Source organism: Lampetra fluviatilis, chromosome 1, assembly GCF_964198595.1.
Source record: "Lampetra fluviatilis chromosome 1, kcLamFluv1.1, whole genome shotgun sequence".
In the NCBI taxonomy this organism is placed as follows: Eukaryota; Metazoa; Chordata; class Hyperoartia; order Petromyzontiformes; family Petromyzontidae; genus Lampetra; species Lampetra fluviatilis.
In genome coordinates this window covers 28,782,622-28,804,455 of record NC_136275.1, presented here as the reverse complement: position 1 = coordinate 28,804,455, position 21,834 = coordinate 28,782,622, and the positions used below count along the sequence as shown (strand labels likewise).

General features: G+C 50.2%; 1 protein-coding gene across 1 annotated transcript in view; it reads left to right on the top strand.

Annotated features, from left to right (window-relative positions):
* Positions 1 to 12,731: 12,731 nt before the first annotated feature.
* Positions 12,732 to 21,834, top strand: part of LOC144935354 (uncharacterized) — a 45,328-nt gene continuing 36,225 nt past the window's right edge. The window contains exons 1-3 of the mRNA XM_078862345.1: positions 12,732 to 13,106; positions 14,049 to 14,279; positions 14,451 to 14,576. Of these exons, the coding sequence (XP_078718471.1) occupies positions 12,732 to 13,106; positions 14,049 to 14,279; positions 14,451 to 14,576 (732 nt within the window). The remainder of the gene's footprint in view (positions 13,107 to 14,048; positions 14,280 to 14,450; positions 14,577 to 21,834) is intronic.

Here is a 21,834-nt window from a genome sequence, read left to right as displayed (position 1 = left end):
GTGCTGGTCCCTGCTATGATTTGAGCAGTGCATACTGCTGTGGTGGTACCTGCTATGATTACAGCAGTGCATACTGACTGTGGTGGTACCTGCTATGATTACAGCAGTGCATACTGCTCTGGTGGTACCTGCTATGATTACAGCAGTGCATATTGTGGTGGTACCTGCTTTCACTACAGCAGTGCATGATGACTGTGGTGGTACCTGCTATCACTACAGCAATGCATATTGACTGGCGGTACCTACTATGATTACAGCAGTGCATATGACTGTGGTTGTACCTGCTATGATTACAGCAGTGCATATTGTGGCGGTACCTGCTATGATTACAGCAGTGTATACTGCCGTGGTGGTACCTGATATGATTACAGCAGTGCATACTGCTGTGGTGGTTCCTGCTTTCACTACAGCAGTGCATACCGACTGTGGTGGTACCTGCTATGATTACAGCAGTTCATACTGACTGTGGTGTTACCTGCTATGATTACAGCAGTGCATGCTGCTGTGGTGGTACATGCTATTGCAGCAGTGCATACTGCTGTGGTGGTACCTGCTATGATTACAGCAGTGCATATTGTTGTGGTACCTGCTATGATTACAGCAGTGCATACTGACTGTGCTGGTACCTGCTATGATTACAGCAGTGCATAATGCTGTGGTGGTACCTGCTATGATTACAGCAGTGCATAATGCTGTGGTGGTACCTGCTATGATTACAGCAGTGCATACTGTGGTGGTACCTGCTATGATTACAGCAGTGCATACTGTGGTGGTACCTGCTATGATTACAGCAGTGCATACTGCTGTGTTGGTACCTGCTTTCACTACAGCAGTGCATACTGACTGTGGTGGTACCTGCTATGATTACAGCAGTGCATACCGACTGTGGTGGTACCTGCTATGATTACAGCAGTGCATACTTTTGTGGTGGTACCTGCTATTACAGCAGTGCATACTGCTGTGGTGGTACCTGCTGTTAATACAGCAGTGCATATTGCTGTGGTGTTACCTGCTATAATTACAGCATTACATCTTATGATGGTACCTCATATGATTACAGCAGTGCATACTGCTGTGGTGGTACCTGCTATGATTACAGCAGTGCATACTCACTGTGGTGGTACCTGCTATGATTACAGCAGTGCATACTGCTCTGGTGGTACCTGCTATGATTACAGCAGTACATATTGTGGTGGTACCTGCTATGATTACAGCAGTACATATTGTGGTGGTACATGATATGATTATAGCAGTGCATATTGACTGTGCTGCTACCTGCTATGATTGCAGTGCATACTGCTGTGGTGGTACCTGCTATGATTACAGCAGTGCATATTGTTGTGGTACCTGCTATGATTACAGCAGTGCATACTGACTGTGCTGGTACCTGCTATGATTACAGCAGTGCATAATGCTGTGGTGGTACCTGCTATGATTACAGCAGTGCATACTGTGGTGGTACCTGCTTTCACTACAGCAGTGCATGATGACTGTGGTGGTACCTGCTATCACTACAGCAATGCATATCGACTGGCGGTACCTGCTATGAATACAGCAGTGCATATGACTGTGGTTGTACCTGCTATGATTACAGCAGTGCATATTGTGGTGGTACCTGCTATGATTACAGCAGTGTATACTGCCGTGGTGGTACCTGCTATGATTACAGCAGTGCATACTGCTGTGGTGGTTCCTGCTTTCACTACAGCAGTGCATACCGACTGTGGTGGTACCTGCTATGATTACAGCAGTTCATACTGACTGTGGTGGTACCTGCTATGATTACAGCAGTGCATAATGCTGTGGTGGTACCTGCTATGATTACAGCAGTGCATACTGTGGTGGTACCTGCTATGATTACAGCAGTGCATACTGTGGTGGTACCTGCTATGATTGCAGCAGTGCATACTGCTGTGTTGGTACCTGCTTTCACTACAGCAGTGCATACTGACTGTGGTGGTACCTGCTATGATTACAGCAGTGCATACCGACTGTGGTGGTACCTGCTATGATTACAGCAGTGCATACTTTTGTGGTGGTACCTGCTATTACAGCAGTGCATACTGCTGTGGTGGTACCTGCTGTTAATACAGCAGTGCATATTGCTGTGGTGATACCTGCTATGATTACAGCAGTGCATACTGCTGTGGTGGTACCTGCTATAATTACAGCATTACATCTTATGATGGTACCTCCTATCATTACAGCAGTGCATACTGCTGTGGTGGTACCTGCTATGATTACAGCAGTGCATACTCACTGTGGTGTACCTGCTATGATTACAGCAGTGCATACTGCTCTGGTGGTACCTGCTATGATTACAGCAGTACATATTGTGGTGGTACCTGCTATGATTACAGCAGTACATATTGTGGTGGTACATGATATGATTACAGCAGTGCATATTGACTGTGCTGCTACCTGCTATGATTACAGCAGTGCATAATGCTGTGGTGGTACCTGCTATGATTACAGCAGTGCATACCGACTGTGGTGGTACCTGCTATCACTACAGCAGTGCATACCGACTGGTGGTACCTGCTATGATTACAACAGTGCATAATGCTGTGGTGGTACCTGCTATGATTACAGCAATGCATATTGTGGTGGTACCTGCGATGATTACTGCAGTGCATACTGCTGTGGTTGTACCTGCTATGATTACAGCAATGCATATTGTGGTCATAACTGCTATGATTACAGCAGTACATATTGTGGTGGTACCTGCTATGATTACAGAAGTGCATATTGACTGTGCTGGTCCCTGCTATGATTTGAGCAGTGCATACTGCTGTGGTGGTACCTGCCATGATTACAGCAGTGCATACTGACTGTGGTGGTACCTGCTATGATTACAGCAGTGCATACTGCTCTGGTGGTACCTGCTATGATTACAGCAGTGAATATTGTGGTGGTACCTGCTTTCACTACAGCAGTGCATGATGACTGTGGTGGTACCTGCTATCACTACAGAAATGCATATCAACTGGCGGTGCCTGCTATGATTACAGCAGTGCATATGACTGTGGTTGTACCTGCTATGATTACAGCAGTGCATATTGTGGTGGTACCTGCTATGATTACAGCAGTGTATACTGCCGTGGTGGTTCCTGATATGATTACAGCAGTGCATACTGCTGTGATGGTTCCTGCTTTCACTACAGCAGTGCATACCGAATGTGGTGGTACCTGCTATGATTACAGCAGTTCATACTGACTGTGGTGGTACCTGCTATGATTACAGCAGTGCATAATGCTGTGGTGGTTCCTGCTATGATTACAGCAGTGCATACTGTGGTGGTACCTGCTATGATTACAGCAGTGCATACTGTGGTGGTACCTGCTATGATTGCAGCAGTGCATACTGCTGTGTTGGTACCTGCTTTCACTACAGCAGTGCATACTGACTGTGGTGGTACCTGCTATGATTACAGCAGTGCATACCGACTGTGGTGGTACCTGCTATGATTACAGCAGTGCATACTTTTGTGGTGGTACCTGCTATTACAGCAGTGCATACTGCTGTGGTGGTACCTGCTGTTAATACAGCAGTGCATATTGCTGTGGTGATACCTGCTATGATTACAGCAGTGCATACTGCTGTGGTGGTACCTGCTATAATTACAGCATTACATCTTATGATGGTACCTCCTATCATTACAGCAGTGCATACTGCTGTGGTGGTACCTGCTATGATTACAGCAGTGCATACTCACTGTGGTGGTACCTGCTATGATTACAGCAGTGCATACTGCTCTGGTGGTACCTGCTATGATTACAGCAGTACATATTGTGGTGGTACCTGCTATGATTACAGCAGTACATATTGTGGTGGTACATGATATGATTACAGCAGTGCATATTGACTGTGCTGCTACCTGCTATGATTACAGCAGTGCATAATGCTGTGGTGGTACCTGCTATGATTACAGCAGTGCATACCGACTGTGGTGGTACCTGCTATCACTACAGCAGTGCATACCGACTGGTGGTACCTGCTATGATTACAACAGTGCATAATGCTGTGGTGGTACCTGCTATGATTACAGCAATGCATATTGTGGTGGTACCTGCGATGATTACTGCAGTGCATACTGCTGTGGTTGTACCTGCTATGATTACAGCAATGCATATTGTGGTCATAACTGCTATGATTACAGCAGTACATATTGTGGTGGTACCTGCTATGATTACAGAAGTGCATATTGACTGTGCTGGTCCCTGCTATGATTTGAGCAGTGCATACTGCTGTGGTGGTACCTGCCATGATTACAGCAGTGCATACTGACTGTGGTGGTACCTGCTATGATTACAGCAGTGCATACTGCTCTGGTGGTACCTGCTATGATTACAGCAGTGAATATTGTGGTGGTACCTGCTTTCACTACAGCAGTGCATGATGACTGTGGTGGTACCTGCTATCACTACAGAAATGCATATCAACTGGCGGTACCTGCTATGATTACAGCAGTGCATATGACTGTGGTTGTACCTGCTATGATTACAGCAGTGCATATTGTGGTGGTACCTGCTATGATTACAGCAGTGTATACTGCCGTGGTGGTTCCTGATATGATTACAGCAGTGCATACTGCTGTGATGGTTCCTGCTTTCACTACAGCAGTGCATACCGAATGTGGTGGTACCTGCTATGATTACAGCAGTTCATACTGACTGTGGTGGTACCTGCTATGATTACAGCAGTGCATACTGCAATAATTGAGGACTTAGTCCAACATGGATTGAATTATGATGTACTTGCGCTGGTTAGGCATTGCCTCACCAACACTTTTTTTTACCTGGAATGGCACCTTCTACAAACAGAATGAGGGTACCCCTATGGGCTCCCCCTTGTCACCAGTTATAGCCAACATGTTCATGGAAAAGTTTGAATCAGACGCCATCCAGACATCCACCCTGCGTCCTTCCTTGTGGAAGAGGTATGTGGACGACACTTTCGTCATCTGGCCACATGGCCTCCCAGCATTGAACCACTTCTTGGACCACATCAATTCTAGACACCCATCCATCAGATTCACCATGGAAGTGGAGAAAGACGGTAAACTACCATTCTTGGATATTCTGTTTGAGAGGAGGCCTGACGGATCCTTGGGACATTCTGTCTACAGGAAAGCCACCCACACAGATTCCTACTTGAAACCGGATTCCCACCACCACCCTTCTCAAAAGAATTCTCTCATCAAAACGCTATACCACAGAGCCCATGGCATTGCTGACCAACACCACCTGGCCGGTGAATTAAGACATGTACATCGGGCCCTCAGGATGAACGGATACTCTGACCGCACTATCCGCCAAGCTGTCTCTCCCACCATACAGAAGCAGCCACATGAAACTGTGACCAAAACTATCACGTTGCCATACATAGCAGGCGTAACCAAAAAGATCTCCAAAATTCTAAACAAACATAAGATCCAAGTCCGATTCAGTACAGTGCATAAAATCCGTGATTTGATTCCATCTGTGAAGGATGTCGTTCCTGACTTACAGTATCCTGGAGTCTACAAATTGAGTTGCATTTGTGGTGATTGCTACATTGGAGAAACGAAACGTCATGTTTCTGATTGTGTCCGCGAGCACAAGTCAGATCTGAAACATGGCAGAACTGATTCTTCGGCCGTTGCCGATCATTGCTACAACTCGGTGGGCTCTCATGAAATTGTATTTTCTGAGACAAGGTTCTCTGCAAACCTCCTGGCTACCATCAAAGGTTTGTACACGAAGCCATACAAATATACAAACACAGACATAATTTCAACCGTGATGACGGTTACAAACTGAGTAATCATTAGAAAGATGTGATTAACCATGCAAAAAAGATTTAACTACACTTATTTGCCAATCTTATTTGACAGACAACCATTACTGTTTTTACCATGTTTAGTGGTGGTCTTCTTGTTACAGGTTGAGTCACAAACCGCACCTCTCCATAACAAAGGCTCAGCCTTTGTTATGCAGTCTATTCTTAGTCTCAAGCCTCACCTTTCCATATTAATAATAAGTATGCGGCCCTTGCCCCACCACCTTCTCCAACCATTATATAAACGCAGTGGTAACTCCTGCAATCTCTCATTTACTTGATACAGCTGTCGTGGCTGTGACGGTACCACCTGAAGACGGAAGCTTGTGTTGCCTCCGAAACGTCGTGATTTATTTATTTATTTTTATTTTACTTTTTAATGTTTTTACCTACGTGACTTTACCGAAAAAACCTAAGAATATGAATCATTGCAGTCACGAAAGCTTCAAATCTAGAATGCATACTGCTGTGGTGGTACATGCTATTACAGCAGTGCATACTGCTGTGGTGGGACCTGCTATGATTACAGCAGTGCATATTGTTGTGGTACCTGCTATGATTACAGCAGTGCATACTGACTGTGCTGGTACCTGCTATGATTACAGCAGTGCATAATGCTGTGGTGGTACCTGCTATGATTACAGCAGTGCATCCTGTGGTGGTACCTGCTATGATTACAGCAGTGCATACTGCTGTGGTGGTACCTGCTATGATTACAGCAGTGCATACCAACTGTGGTGGTACCTGCTATGATTACAGCAGTGCATACTGCTGTAGTGGTACCTGCTTTCACTACAGCAGTGCAATCCGACTGTGGTGGTACCTGCTATGATTACAGCAGTGCATACTGCTGTGGTAGTAACTGCTTTCACTACAGCAGTGCATACCGACTGTGGTGGTACCTGCTATGATTACAGCAGTGCATACTGACTTTGGTGGTACCTGCTATGATTACAGCAGTGCATACTGCTGTGGTGGTACCTAATATGATTACAGCAGTGCATATTGTGGGCGTACCTGCTATGATTACAGCAGGGTATATTGTGGTAGTACCTGCTATGATTACAGCAGTGCATACTGCTGTGGTGATACCTGCTATGACTACAGCAGTACATATTGTGGTGGTACCTGCTATGATTACAGCAGTGCATAGTGACTGTGCTGGTACCTGCTATGATTACAGCAGTGCATATTGTGGTGGTTGCTGCTATGATTACAGCAGTGCATACTGCTGTGGTGGTACCTTCGATTACAGCAGTGCATACTGCTGTGGTGGTACCTGCTATGATTACAGCAGTGCATATTGTTGTGGTACCTGCTATGATTACAGCAGTGCATACTGACTGTGCTGGTACCTGCTATGATTACAGTAGTGCATAATGCTGTGGTGGTACCTGCTATGATTACAGCAGTGCATACTGTGGTGGTACCTGCTATGATTACAGCAGTGCATACTGATGTGGTGGTACCTGCTATGATTACAGCAGTGCATACCGACTGTGGTGGTACCTGCTATGATTACAGCAGTGCATACTGCTGTGGTGGTACCTGCTTTCACTACATCAGTGCATACCGACTGTGGTGGTACCTGCTATGATTACAGCAGTGCATACTGACTGTGTTGGTACCTGCTATGATTACAGCAGTGCATAATGCTGTGGTGGTACCTGCCAGAGGTGTGGACTCGAGTCATGTGACTTGGACTCGAGTCAGACTCGAGTCATGAATTTGATGACTTGCGACTCGACTTGGACTTGCATAACAATGACTTTGTCCCACCTATGAGATGTGGACTCGAGTCATGTGACTTGGACTCGAGTCAGACTCGAGTCATGAATTTGATGACTTGCGACTCGACTTGGACTTGCATAACAATGACTTTGTCCCACCTCTGGTACCTGCTATGATTACAGCAGTGCATACTGTGGTGGTACCTGCTATGATTACAGCAGTGCATACTGCTTTGGTGGTACCTGCTATGATTACAGCAGTGCAATCCAACTGTGGTGGTACCTGCTATGATTACAGCAGTGCATACTGCTGTGGTAGTAACTGCTTTCACTACAGCAGTGCATACCGACTGTGGTGGTACCTGCTATGATTACAGCAGTGCATACTGACTTTGGTGGTACCTGCTATGATTACAGCAGTGCATACTGCTGTGGTGGTACCTACTATGATTACAGCAGTGCATATTGTGGGCGTACCTGCTATGATTACAGCAGGGTATATTGTGGTAGTACCTGCTATGATTACAGCAGTGCATACTGCTGTGGTGATACCTGCTATGATTACAGCAGTACATATTGTGGTGGTACCTGCTATGATTACAGCAGTGCATAGTGACTGTGCTGGTACCTGCTATGATTACAGCAGTGCATATTGTGGTGGTACCTGCTATGATTACAGCAGTGCATACTGCTGTGGTGGTACCTGGTATGATTACAGCCGTGCAAATTGTGGTGGTCCCTGCTATGATTACAGCAGTGGATACCGACTGGTGGTACCTGCTATCACTACAGTAGTACATCCTGACACTATCTTATACAGAAAAAGCTCATTTGTGAATATGTTTGTCTGTTAGAAATGTTTAGCATACCGTGATGGCGGGGAGGAGGCCGTGATGGCGTGGAGGATGCCGTGATACTCACTCATTTTACACTGACTCACTTGCACATCATACACTGACTCACTCACACATAGACTGACTCACTCACACATCATACACTGACTCACTCATCATACGCTGACTCACTCACACATCATACACTCACTCACACAACCACTGAGCCATTCACTCATCATACACTAATTCACTCATCATACACTCACTCATCATACGCTGACTCACTCATCATACGCTGACTCACTCATCATACGCTGACTCACTCACACATCATACACTCACTCACACAACCACTGAGCCATTCACTCATCATACACTAATTCACTCATCATACACTCACTCATCATACGCTGACTCACTCATCATACGCTGACTCACTCATCATACGCTGTCTCACTCATCATATGCTGACTCACTCATCATATGCTGACTCACTCATCATATGCTGACTCACTCGTCATACGCTGACTCACTCACACATCATACACTCACTCACAACCACCAACCCATTCACACATAATTCACTAATTCACTCATCATACACTCATTCATCATACGCTGACTCACTCATCATACGCTGACTCACTCACACATCATACACTCACTCACACTACCACTGACTCACTCATACATCATACACAGGGAGTGTCATGCTGCCAGCTATGGCTGCAAGTTTGGTCGTACATGTCATGTATATCGTTTATTGTTAAATTGAAAATCACAGTTCCTATGATTACTCTTGTTACATTGTTTTTTTCACTTTATTTTGGTGATATAGAAAACATATGCTTAATCTATCTTATGGTTATTGTTTGACTTGCATCACACTGGGATTTGAGCACACAGCGTTGTAATATATTTTTTGTAAGATTTGCTGGTTTATCCAGGATGTTTCTGTTGCGCGTCGTCGCTTCAAGACAATTCTAAAGTAATCTAAACCTTTGATTCCTTTACGCGATTTAAATAATCGATTCTTGGCATGCTCGGGTTTAATTTTATTTGAGTTTTATTCTCATTTGTATGTTATGTTTTTAAGTTTTAAGAAGTTTTAAAATATATTTTCCCCCGGGCAACGCTGGGTATTTCCCGCCAGTAGCAGTATATATCGACTCTATAGCACAAAGTACTCACCTGACAGAGAGGCCTAGCCCCGTTCAGAGCCCCCGGCCTCGCCTAGATTGTCCAGCCGGGCGAGGCTGGGGGCTGGGCCGCTACCCCCCTACCCTCCACGCTACAATAATCCTGTCTAGGCGCTATACTTTTAGTTTCTAACGACCCTATAATGGTAAGTGCACACATTGGGTGCGGGGGGGGGGAGAGAAGAGGTTGTGACACTGTGATGAATTTACATCAGCGTTGCGTGTAAATTCGTGTGCATTTTGAACGGGAATGAGAAATCCCCCCCACCCTCCACCGATGGCGCGTGTGCGTTGCCATGGGCAACTCCCCTGCAGCTTGGGCGGCAAAAGTAAATAAATGAATAAAGATGAATCGCACAAAAACGTTACGGATGAGAAAACTGAATAGCCTATTCCCACCGCGGGGCTCGGGGCGTGCTGCCCGGCAAATTTGTTTCTACGTGTACCCCACGGTCCGAGCGCCAAATCCCTCACAAGTGAGCGTACGCAGAGGGACAGACGGACAGACAGACAAAGAATGCCTTTTATAGGTAAAGAAAGGGGGGGGGGGAGGAGCCAGGGAGGAGAGATGCAGGGGGCGGGGGTGTGGAGTAGGGGGGGAGAGTGAGGCTCCTGTTGAGACACGGCTGGTAAGACACAATGCTGGGGCTGGGTATTTCAGGTTAGCGATTTGTCGTATTCTCTGACTATATAGCAAACTAGCTTTACTACCCGACTTTGCCCGAGACTTGGATTCTTGTCTTGGATTAATAGACGGCCTACGCGGAGGGTGGGGGGGGGATGCGTGACGTCAGCAGGCACACTGCGTCACGCTGCCGCATGCGGGTGACATCACAGATGTGACGTCACCGCTCACTTGCCACGCAATATATTATATCCATGATTGCGCCCCCCCTCCCCCCCCCCCCCCCCCCAAATACAAAAGTCTATTTTTTTTACTTTTAGCATTGTGTACAGTCTGGAAGCTACCGACATGCCAAATTTCAAGTTAGTAGCATTTTGGGAAGTTTGCTAAACGATTTAGGCAACACGGGAAGGGAATGACGTGAGTGCTGAAAATTGTCGTGTTCCCTTACAAATTCCAGACAGCATAAGCTGTGCAAATTTAATGACGTCAGAGCTAAACGTTCCAGAGTTTTTGCTGCTTCACACAAACAGACGTATTTTCTGCTTTATATTTGTAATATGAGGATGCACCCGGGGGGTAACTGGGCGATGGTGATAGGCTCTGCCGGCCTCAGCCCGCAGCCAATGGGACGTCGAGCCAGGGGCGTAGCCCTGTGGCTGCATAGCATCATCTGGAAGGTTTCAGGGGTGAGGCTTATGATTGGCTGCGTGGTATCACGTGGGCCAGGTGTTATAAGGGGTGGAGAGAGACAGCTCGGGGTCAGTGTGGAGAGGGGCTGAAGAGAGACCACGTCTGTGCCTTCGGCACGCCAACGGCCATGTGGCAGGCCGGAGGCTGTCTCCCACATGCCGTCAGCCAGCGGTGTGAGGGAGCGAGGAAGCGAGCGAACGCCACGCTCAAGGAACGGGAGTAACGGGGAAAAAGGAACCCAGCGTGTGAGGGATCTGTGTAATGAAGAACGAACAAAGAAAAGACAAAAGACACGATATCGTCCGGAGCGGATTTATTACATTGGTGTCAGAAGTGACTTTTGAGACCGCTTGGGCCAAGAACAACGATGTCCAGGCACCTCAAGAAAAAGAACCCACCGGACCCGCCTTCGGACGACGACAACGACTCCCTTGACCAGAGCTTGCTGCATCAGGGGGCGACGGCCCCGCTTGCGGCGACCGCTGCTGCGCTGGGCGCCGCGCTGCACGGAGAGGCCGGCGCGGATGCGACTCCGGCTGCAGACGAGGGTTGGCGGCGGATGGCAGAGCAGATTGAATCTCTCCTCGTGGTGCTGCTGAGCCTCGTCACGTTGGTCACGTTATCTGCTGCCCCGGGACGGCCTCGGGATGCGATGCCGAGTGTGGACGACCAGGGCCTCCTACGGGGGGTCTCGGATGAGACGGCCGCCATTACGCCCGCCACGTGGAGTGAGCCCGCCATCTTGGGCGCGGTCACAGCCACGCCGCCTGTGGCCGCCATTTTGGTAGAGCCGCGTGCTGCGCGGGTGGCGGGAGCGGGCACGCCCAAAGACGACAACGGTGGCCGCAGCCATCGCCTCCCCAACATCAAGGAATTTGTCACCGGTGGTGACTGGAGCGCCTTTACTTGGCGGTTTGAGTCCGCTTTTCGATCTGTACGGTGGATGGAGGCAGAGGCATTGGACGCTTTGCCTACACTGCTGGACGACGTGTCGTTGGCAGTGTTCCTCTCCATCCCTGCCGACAAAAAGAAGATGCTGAAGGACGCGTTCACTGAGATGGCGGAGGTTTATGAGCCGCCGTCGGCCGCTCACAGGAAATTTATGCAGCGGCGTCGGGGCCCCAACAAAACGCCTCTTGCGTATCGCGGCGCGCTGTTGGCGCTCGCGATGCCCTTCCCCCCGATTCCTCCGCTGACCTTCTCGATCCTCTCATCCTTACGAGTGTAGGGGTGTTAGAGAGAGAGCCCGTTATGCATGGCAGCTTATGGCAAACAAACACAGTGGGCGGGGCTACGTGAGTGCACGGGGAGGTGCTCTCTCAGCGGGGGGTTGGGTATAAAAGGGGATGTATCGGAGGGCTCGGGGTTCTTGTTAAGCTAACCAGTGAAGACTGAAGACGTCTTAGCTAGAGCCCTGGACTCCCCTGGTTCGCCGTCCTTATCAGGGTCGAACAGGACCGAGCCAGCGGCGTGGTCCCGAGATCCAGAGCCGGTGCTCTTGTCAGCGCTGGTCTGGGACTCAGGGTACCGGGCCCGACTTACCAGTGTCGGGCCAGATAGCCTCCCCTAGCCCGTTAGAGGAGAACTAGGAGGCAGGCTAGGAAGTAGCTAGCGCGTGTATCCCCAGCTAGCCGGGTGAGGGGGCCGACACCCCCTCTAGTGTTGTATGCCAGAACCGTGCTGTGTGAATAAAACCCGTGTGCCTCCAACTCCGGCGTCCAAGAGTCATGAACTCTATTACACGAGGATGGTCGAACTGTCGCAAGAAATGGGCATCTCGCTGCCCGTGTGTGGCCATGGGCCGCTGACTTCCCACTGGGCAGCTCGATGTCTGGACGCCAAGTTCAACTTGTGCCGTTGGGAGCAGATGGCTACGTCGACGGGGACCCGGACAAGGACGGCGAACTGCTGGGATGGGCCCCGTCTCGTGTCGTTCACATTCCGGACGGGTCCAGCGACGACAACTTGGCGACCGCCGCTCCTCATTGGGTGCCGCAGCGCCGGCCGGGGATGCGACGCGACGGTGCCGGGATGCCGCGGGCCGGTGCCGAGGCGGCCGGCCGTCAGGCAGCCGCGACGTGCTTCAAGTGTGGCCGCTTGGGCCACTTCGCTCGAGATTGTCGGCGCCGTTCCCGTCCTTCGCTGCCTCCGTCGACTCTCCCTCCATCCTCTCTCCCAAAGGCGGATCGCCATTCTGCTTGGGCAAGTCGGCATGCATCAGACACCTGGCATATTCCGACACCTCATGCATCCCTTCACACCCCGGAGGGCCTATCTGATGATAATTGTGGACACGTAGATTCGGCACCGCGCACTATTACCCAGTGGAAAAAATTGGCTCGGTGGGTGATTTCGTCGGGGTCTTCTACGGTGCCGGGCACCATTCAAGGGGTGGACGTTTGTATTTTGGTGGACACCGGAGCGTCGGCCACCATAATTTCCGATGTTATTTTTCACCTGCTGTCCATCCCTGCTTCGCAGGTTCAGCCGGCTTTTGATGCATGTATTGCCGCTAATGGGGGTAGCATGGGTATCATTGGAAGGGTGGAGGTCCATCTTGCCATAGGAAACATTGCCGCGTCAGGTTCGGTCCTTATCTCGCGGTCATTGGCGGTTCCCTGTCTGTTGGGCACCGATTTACTTCGTCGGATGCCTGTTAAGATCCTTGTGGATCAGGGCTGTTTGGAAATGCCTGAAGGACGTAAACTGTGGTTCCTACCGTCCCTGTTGGGCCGTCCACCTCCAGAACACGCCATTCACGCGCTTGCCGATGTCGCGGTAGAGATCCCTCCTGGTACGCAGATGCTCATCCCATTGTGTTACCGTAAACGGTTGGAGGTTGCGGATGGGACAGCAGGTGTTTTGCTATCCCCGTCGAATTCCTTGGCTAAGGCTTTCTCTCTTGTCGCGGCTCAAACCATTGTTCAGGCCGGACAAGCCCCATTCTTGCAAGTCTTGAATGGGGGCCCGGAACGGGTAGTCGTTCCGGTAGGTGCGGTTTTGACCCATGCCACTAGCGCCTTTACTGGCCTTGATGGGGACCGCCTGCATGGGTTGGCTGCTGGCGTATCTCGTACCGCTGATTCGGACGATAGATGGATCGCTGAATTGTGCCGGGAGAATTCGTCCCTGTCCCTTCCGCAGCGTGACGCGCTGCGTTCACTGCTGTCGCAGTACGCGGACGTCTTCAGCAAAGATGATTTTGATTTGGGTCGTACCTCGCTCTTGTCACACCACATTGACACTGGTGCGGCAGGCCCGATACGTATGAACCCACACCGCATGAGTCCTGCGGAAAGGGAGCACTTGCGTGGCGTAGTGGACGACATGCTAGCGGCTGACATATCGCCGTCCAACAGCCCTTGGGGCGCCCCGGTTGTGTTAGTTAAAAAGGACGGCGGACTTCGGTTCTGCGTTGATTTTTGCCGGTTGAACAAAATATCCGTGGCAAATGCTTACCCCCTGCCGCGGATGGACGATTCTTTGGATGCCTTGTCGGGGGCTAAATTTTTCTCTACCCTGGACCTCTCGTCGGGATTTTGGCAGCTTCCCCTCGATGATGCGTCGAAGCCAAAAATGGCGTTTCCGACGCCTCAAGGCTTGTTCGAATTTAACCGCTTCCCCATGGGCTTGAATGCCGTGCCCGCGACGTTCCAACGCCTGATGGAGTTGGTATTGGCAGGACTGCAGTGCGATGTGTGCCTCATATACTTAGACGACGTTATTGTCTTTAATCGCACTTTCGAAGAAAACCATCTCAAGTTTAAGCCTAAGAAGTGCCATTTATTCCAGCATTCTGTCCATTACCTCGGCTATATTGTCAGCTCTGGCGGTGTCTCCACTGACCCGGACAAGACTTCTTGTGTCCATGAGTGGCCGACGCCCACTTCCGTAGGTGACGTGCGACGGTTCATTGGCTTTGCGTCTTATTATCGTAAGTTCGTTAAAAATTTTGCCACGCTGGCAAAGCATCTGCATGTCTTGACGGGCAATAATCAGAGGTTCAAATGGGGATCAGAGGAGGAACTGGCCTTCCAGTCCCTACGGGATCGATTGGCTACTGCACCGACGCTTGACTACCCGGATTTCTCGCAGCCTTTCATCCTTGACACAGACGCTAGCGACACCGGCATCGGTGCTGTTCTGTCTCAACGTAAAAACGGCATTGAACGAGTTGTGGCGTATGGCAGCAGGGTTTTATCCTTCGTTATTGCATCACTCGCCGGGAGTTGCTTGCGATCGTCCATTTTGTTCGCCAGTACCGGCCCTATCTTTACGGTAGAAAATTAATCATGCACACTGACCAGATGGCCGACGCCTCGTTGGCTCCTCTGCGAGATTGGGCCAGAGGGTTGGGATCTCATTCGTCCTGCGGGAACTCGCAGCTGATTACCAACCGGGATGGGTTACTTATGTGTAGAGACTGCTTGTTGGGCCGTTCGTGGCTTGTCGTGCCGACATCACTCCATCATGATCTTATCCGCGCGCTGCATGCCGACAAGTTGATGCGTCTCGGTGTGCAGAAAACCTTGCTCACGATGCAGAGGGATTTCTTTTGCCCGGTATGACGGCGGATGTTATCAAGGCTATCCAGGCATGCCAGGAATGTGCGAGGCGGAAACCGCCGCATGAGAAATATATTCTGCCCTTGAAATCGATCGAAGTATCGCGGATTAAGGAGCTAGTTGCTCTGGATATCCTTGGGCCGTTCACCCCTTCAGCTAGGGGTAACAAATTCCTCTTGGATGGAGTTGAATATTTTTCTCGCTGGCTGATGGCCTGGCCCCTGCCCAACCAATCGGCTTCGTCCATCACCGAAGCATTCCTGAATGGCTACGTGATGGACAAAGGTGCTCCGGAAAGGTTACTCATGGACCAGGGCCGTAACGTCTCCTCTAAATTGCTCCGAGATGTGTGCACAGCTTTGGGCACAAAGAAAATTTGCACTTCCCCTTTCCACCCGCAGACGGATGGAATGGTGGAACGGTTTAACCGTACCTTGTCGGCCAGGCTTTGTCACACGGTGAGTGAAAAGCAGACCGATTGGGACTTGCACATACCTGGCGTTCTGTCTGCCTACCGCATGGTCCCGCACGCTTCTACGGGATACTCGCCATTTTTCCTTATGTACGGGCGGGAGAACGTGCCTCCCATTGAAGTGCAACTGGCTACGGCCGCAAAGGAACCTGCCCTGTCCTTGCCTGAACACGTCCGGGAGTCGCTTCGCCGTGTCACGGAGGCACGGGAGGCCGCCAGGCTCGCTACGGCCCGGACACAGGCCCGGAACGAGCGATATGCTCGTCAGTTGCGACGCGACATGCCATGGGCTGTGGGCGACGCGGCTTGACTCCATTGTCTGCAGGTGCCTGTGGGTACATCCCCTAAACTGCACAGGCCTTGGCAAGGGCCCGTTAAATTGCTAGAAGTTTGCAATCCCCAATGTATTCGCATCCAGTCGGGGTTGCGTCGCTGGTATGTACACTCGTGTGAGTTCAAACTTCACCCTGGCGTGCGAGTTCAAACTTCACCCTGGCGTGTGAGTTCAAACTTCACCCTGGCATGTGAGTTCAAACTATACCTTTGCGTGTGAGTTCACACTACACCCTGGCATGTGAGTTCAAACTACACCCTGGTGTGTGAGTTCACACTTCACCTTGACGTGTGAGTTCAAACTACACCCTGGCGTGTGAGTTCAAACATCACCTGGCGAGTGAGTTGAAACTACACCCTGACTTGAGTTCAAACTTCACCCTGGCGTGTGAGTTGAAACCACACCCTGGCGTGTGAGTTAAAACTTCACCCTGGCGTGTGAGTTAAAACTTCACCCTGGCGTGTGAGTTCAAACTTCACCCTGGCGTGTGAGTTGAAACTACACCCTGACGTGAGTTCAAACTACACCCTGGTGTGTGAGTTGAAACTACACCCTGACGTGAGTTCAAACTTCACCCTGGCGTGTGAGTTCAAACTTCACCCTGGCATGTGAGTCGAAAATACACCGTGGCGTGTGAGTTCAAACTTCACCCTGGCGTGAGTTCAAACTTCACCCTGGTGTGAGTTCAAACTACACCCTGGCGTGTGAGTTCAAACTACACCTTGGCGTGATGGTTCAAACTACACCTGGCGTGTGAGTTGAAACTACACCCTGGCGTGTGAGTTAAAACTTCACCCTGGTGTGTGAGTTCAAACTTCACCCTGGTGTGTAAGTTCAAACTACACCCTGGTGTGTGAATTCAAACTACACCCTGGTTTTTGAGTTCACACTTCACCCTGGTGTGTGAGTTCAAACTACATCCTGGTCTGTGAGTTCAAACTACACCCTGGCGTGTGAGTTGAAACTTCACCCTGGCGTATGAGTTAAAACTTCACCCTGGTGTGTGAGTTCAAACTTCACCCTGGCGTGTGAGTTGAAATTACACCCTGGCGTGTGAGTTCAAACTACACCCTGGTGTGTGAGTTCAAACTTCACCCTGACGTGAGTTCAAACTTCACCCTGGCGTGTGAGTTGAAAATACACCGTGGCGTGTGAGTTCAAACTTCACCCTGGCATGAGTTCAAACTTCACCCTGGTGTGTGAGTTCAAACTACACCCTGGCGTGTGAGTTGAAACTACACCTTGGCGTGTTGGTTCAAACTACACCTGGCGTGTGAGTTCAAACTACACCCTGGTCTGTGAGTTCAAACTACACCCTGGCGTGTGAGTTGAAACTTCACCCTGGCGTGTGAGTTAAAACTTCACCCTGGTGTGTGAGTTCAAAATTCACCCTGGCGTGTGAGTTGAAATTACACCCTGGCGTGTGAGTTCAAACTACACCCTGGTGTGTGAGTTCAAACTTCACCCTGGTGTGTGAATTCAAACTTCACCCTGGCGTGTGAGTTAAAACTTTACTCTGGCGTGTGTTGAAACTTCACCCTGGCGTGTGAGTTGAAACTACACCCTGGCGTGTGAGTTGAAACTTCACCCTGGTGTGTGAGTTCAAACTTCACCCTGGCGTGTGAATTCAAACTTCACCCTGACGTCAGTTCAAACTACACCCTTGTGGGTGAGTTCACACTACACCCTGGCGTGTGAGTTGAAACTACACCCTGGCGTGTGAGTTGAAACTTCACCCTTGCGTGTGAGTTCACACTACACCCTGGCGTGTGAGTTCAAACTTCACCCTGGCGTGTAAGTTGAAACTACACCCTGGTGTGTGAGTTCACACTTCACCCTGGCATGTGAGTTCAAACATCACCTGGCGTGTGAGTTGAAACCACACCCTGGCGTGTGAGTTCAAACTTCACCCTGGCGTGTGAGTTCAAACTTCACCCTGGCGTGTGAGTTCAAACTACACCCTTGCGTGTGAGTTCACACTACACCCTGGCATGTGAGTTCAAACTTCACCCTGGCGTGTGAGTTGAAACTACACCTGGCGTGTGAGTTGAAACTTCAGCCTGGCGTGTGAGCTGAAAATACACCCTGGTGTGTGAGTTGAAACTACACCTTGGCGTGTAAGTTCAAACTTCACCCTGGCGTGAGTTGAAACTACACCCTGACGTGAATTAAAACTACACCCTGGTGTGTGAGTTCAAACTTCACCCTGGCGTGTAAGTTGAAACTACACCCTGGTGTGTGAGCTCACACTTCAACCTGGCTTGTGAGTTCAAAATACACCCTGGCGTGTGAGTTCAAACTACACCCTGGCGTGTGAGTTCAAACATCACCTGGCGAGTGAGTTGAAACTACACCCTGACTTGAGTTCAAACCACACCCTGGCGTGTGAGTTGAAACCACACCCTGGCGTGTGAGTTCAAACTTCACCCTGGCGTGTGAGTTCAAACTTCACCCTGGCGTGTGAGTTCAAACTACACCCTTGCGTGTGAGTTGAAACTACACCTGGCGTGTGAGTTGAAACTTCACCCTGGCGTGTGAGTTGAAACTATACCCTGGCGTGTGAGTTCAAACTTCACCCTGGCGTGTGAGTTCAAACTACACCCTGACGTGAATTAAAACTTCACCTTGGCGTGTGAGTTGAAACTATACCTGGCATGTGAGTTCAAACTACACCTGGCATGTGAGTTCAAACTACACCTGGCAAGTGAGTTGTTGTATATGTCGGGTTTTGAAAAATTTATAACAAAATAATAAAAATTAAATGAAGATTTGAAAAATGCATGATTATTATAAATTGCGCTAATTAGGGAGATTATCGCATTAGTTTTTGCATTAGTTATGCGATTGTATGTGATGATGCTAATGTGGGCAGTTATGATAATTAGGCTTAGCTTCGTTGTCTAGGGTCGTATTATCAATCGGGATAATGCAATTATTCACACTTTAACATTTACTGATTGTCTTAGTGTGTTGATGTCAGGTCTCCAAATTCAAATCTCAACGCAGGATACAGTTCTTTTAAGTAAGATTATTACGCATGAACTCAGGAAGGAAGCACTCAGACTCTTCTGTGTTAAACAATTTTAATTATTAAAAAAACGTAACACTCTAATATGCGAACGCTCATGCTTGGAATTATCCACAGTATCATCGGGGAAATTTCCCTCAGTGAGCAGTACATTTAACCATCAATGATTGCGTTGTTTCACTAGGCAACCGAACAATTGATTAATTCCTCCTAGTAACGTGAGCATAGACGGCGATAGGGAAAGTGCTTGAAACATGTGTAATAAACGACTGGACCACGATGTCTGGCTCAGTGTCCTTTATTCGGTTCGTGCTGTACACCCACACGGCTGTCTTTACTCTGTAGCTTCTCCACGGTGCTGACTCCAATGTCGGCCCGATCCACAACAGCAGCCCCGCTGCTGTTTCTCTCACACAGCCCCCCTTGGCTGTACTCGCTGCAACTCCTCTCTCTCCACAGCTCTGACAGCCTCGTGCTGTCTCCCTCTCTCCCTCCGCAGCTCTGACAGCCTCGTGCTGTCTCTCTCTCTCTCCGCAGCTCCTCCTGGCAGCCACACCGCTGCCTCTAACACGCAGCCCTTCTGGCTGTCTCCTCTGCAGCTGCACACCACTCCGCAGCTTCCTCTTGTCTTCGGGGTTGGCTCCCGATGGCCGTCGGTGCCCCCCCCTCTTCTCACTCGCCCGCGTGGCCTCACTCTTTTCCGCTCACACCCCGACTGCCTTCCCCTTCCGGTTTACCCGCTTAAGGACCCGAACCTTCCACCCACGTCACATGACTCCACCCCCCGTGACGTCACATCCGGAAGGTCGCTTACGCCCGCATTACACCACCCTCCCCCGTAGAAAAATCCCAGCCGACCTCGGCTGACCAATAGCAAATCGTAATGCGGCGAACCGAGCTTCCCCCCCTAAAGGACACTAAGCATACAATGTAACAGCAAGAACAACAACAACAACGCAATTAACATCAACGAACGTACAAAAAGCATGCAATAAATACAACTGTAAGAAAAAAAATAACAAGACAGCAACAATCAACGAAACGTAAGCGATTTCGAACGTGTGCGGGTCGCCGGCCCGTCCCGGACGGTCGGCGGCCCACTCGCAGAACGGGAACGCGATGAAAGTCGAGGAATGACAGGGGGTAATCCCCCTGTCGCAGCTGGAAGTCCACCGACGTCCCGTGTCCCGAAAGAGTTAGTCTTGGGCTTGTCCTGTGACCGTGCCCGCAGCTGGGTCGGAAGGGCTGCAGGGCTCGAAGGTCCCGCAGACCCGGCAGGCGTCCTCCGAGCAGGGCCCCTCGTCCCCCGCAATGTCACGGCCGGCCTGTCTGGAACAGGTACGACAGGCGCTCTAGCAAGATCAATGGACGCAGGCAGGGGAGAGTCAGCAGCAACAGACCCCGGCAAGGCAACATTGGGGGATGACGCATCATGTAAGGGAGCAACATATGGTTTCAAGCGCGACGTATGCACAACCCAGCGACGAGACCCAATCTGGACGCGTGCTGACTGTGGGTTGGGAACCGCAATGAGGCGTACGGGACCATGCCAGGGTTTGTGCAATTTCGGCGAGGTCCCCGGACGTACCTGTGGACAATGAAGCCATGCTAGGTCCCCAACCTTCCAAGGGCACTCCCCCTCAGACCGTCGCGCATATCGCTCGTTCCGGGCCTGGGCTTTGGCCGTAGCCACGCGGGCATTCTCCCGCGCCTCCGTGACTCGGCGAACCGTGTCCTGAATGTATTCAGGAAGTGGTTTACGAGGTCCCTTCATCCCAGTTCCCAATTGCACATCCACCGGCGGCACGTTTTCCCGACCATACATAAGGTAAAACGGCGAATATCCTGTAGCCGCATGAGGCGTCATCCTGTACGCCGAAAGCACCCCGGGGATGTGCAGATCCCAATCTGATTGTTGTTCACTCACGGTATGGCAAAGCATGGCAGACAATGTCCTGTTCAGCCGTTCAACCATACCATCTGTCTGCGGATGGTATGGGGATGTCCTTACTTTCTTAGTCCCAAGGCCCGCGCACACTTCCGCCAATAATTTAGAAGAGAAATTCCTGCCCTGGTCCGTGAGGAGTCTCTCAGGCGCCCCCTTATCCATAATATACCCAAACAAAAAGGCGTCGGTAATGGCCGCGGCCGACTGATCGGGCAACGGCCAGGCCATCGGCCAACGGGAGAGGTACTCAACCCCTACCAGCAAATATTTATTACCCCTCGCCGATGGTGGAAAAGGTCCCAATATGTCCAGTGCCACCAATTCATTGACTCGAGACACCTGAATCGACTGGAGAGGCGGCACGTAAGGATGTTTCGGCGGCTTACGTCGTGCACACGCAGGGCACGCGCGCACGTGCCCTACGACATCCGTCGCCATGCCGTGCCAAAAATAATGACGTTGCAACGTCAACAAGGTCTTCTGCACCCCTAAATGTAAGAGAGTGTCACAATGGAGGGTTCTAATCAACTCGAATCGCAAAGACGTTGGTACCACCAGGCGCCAACGTTCCTGGAACCCCTCC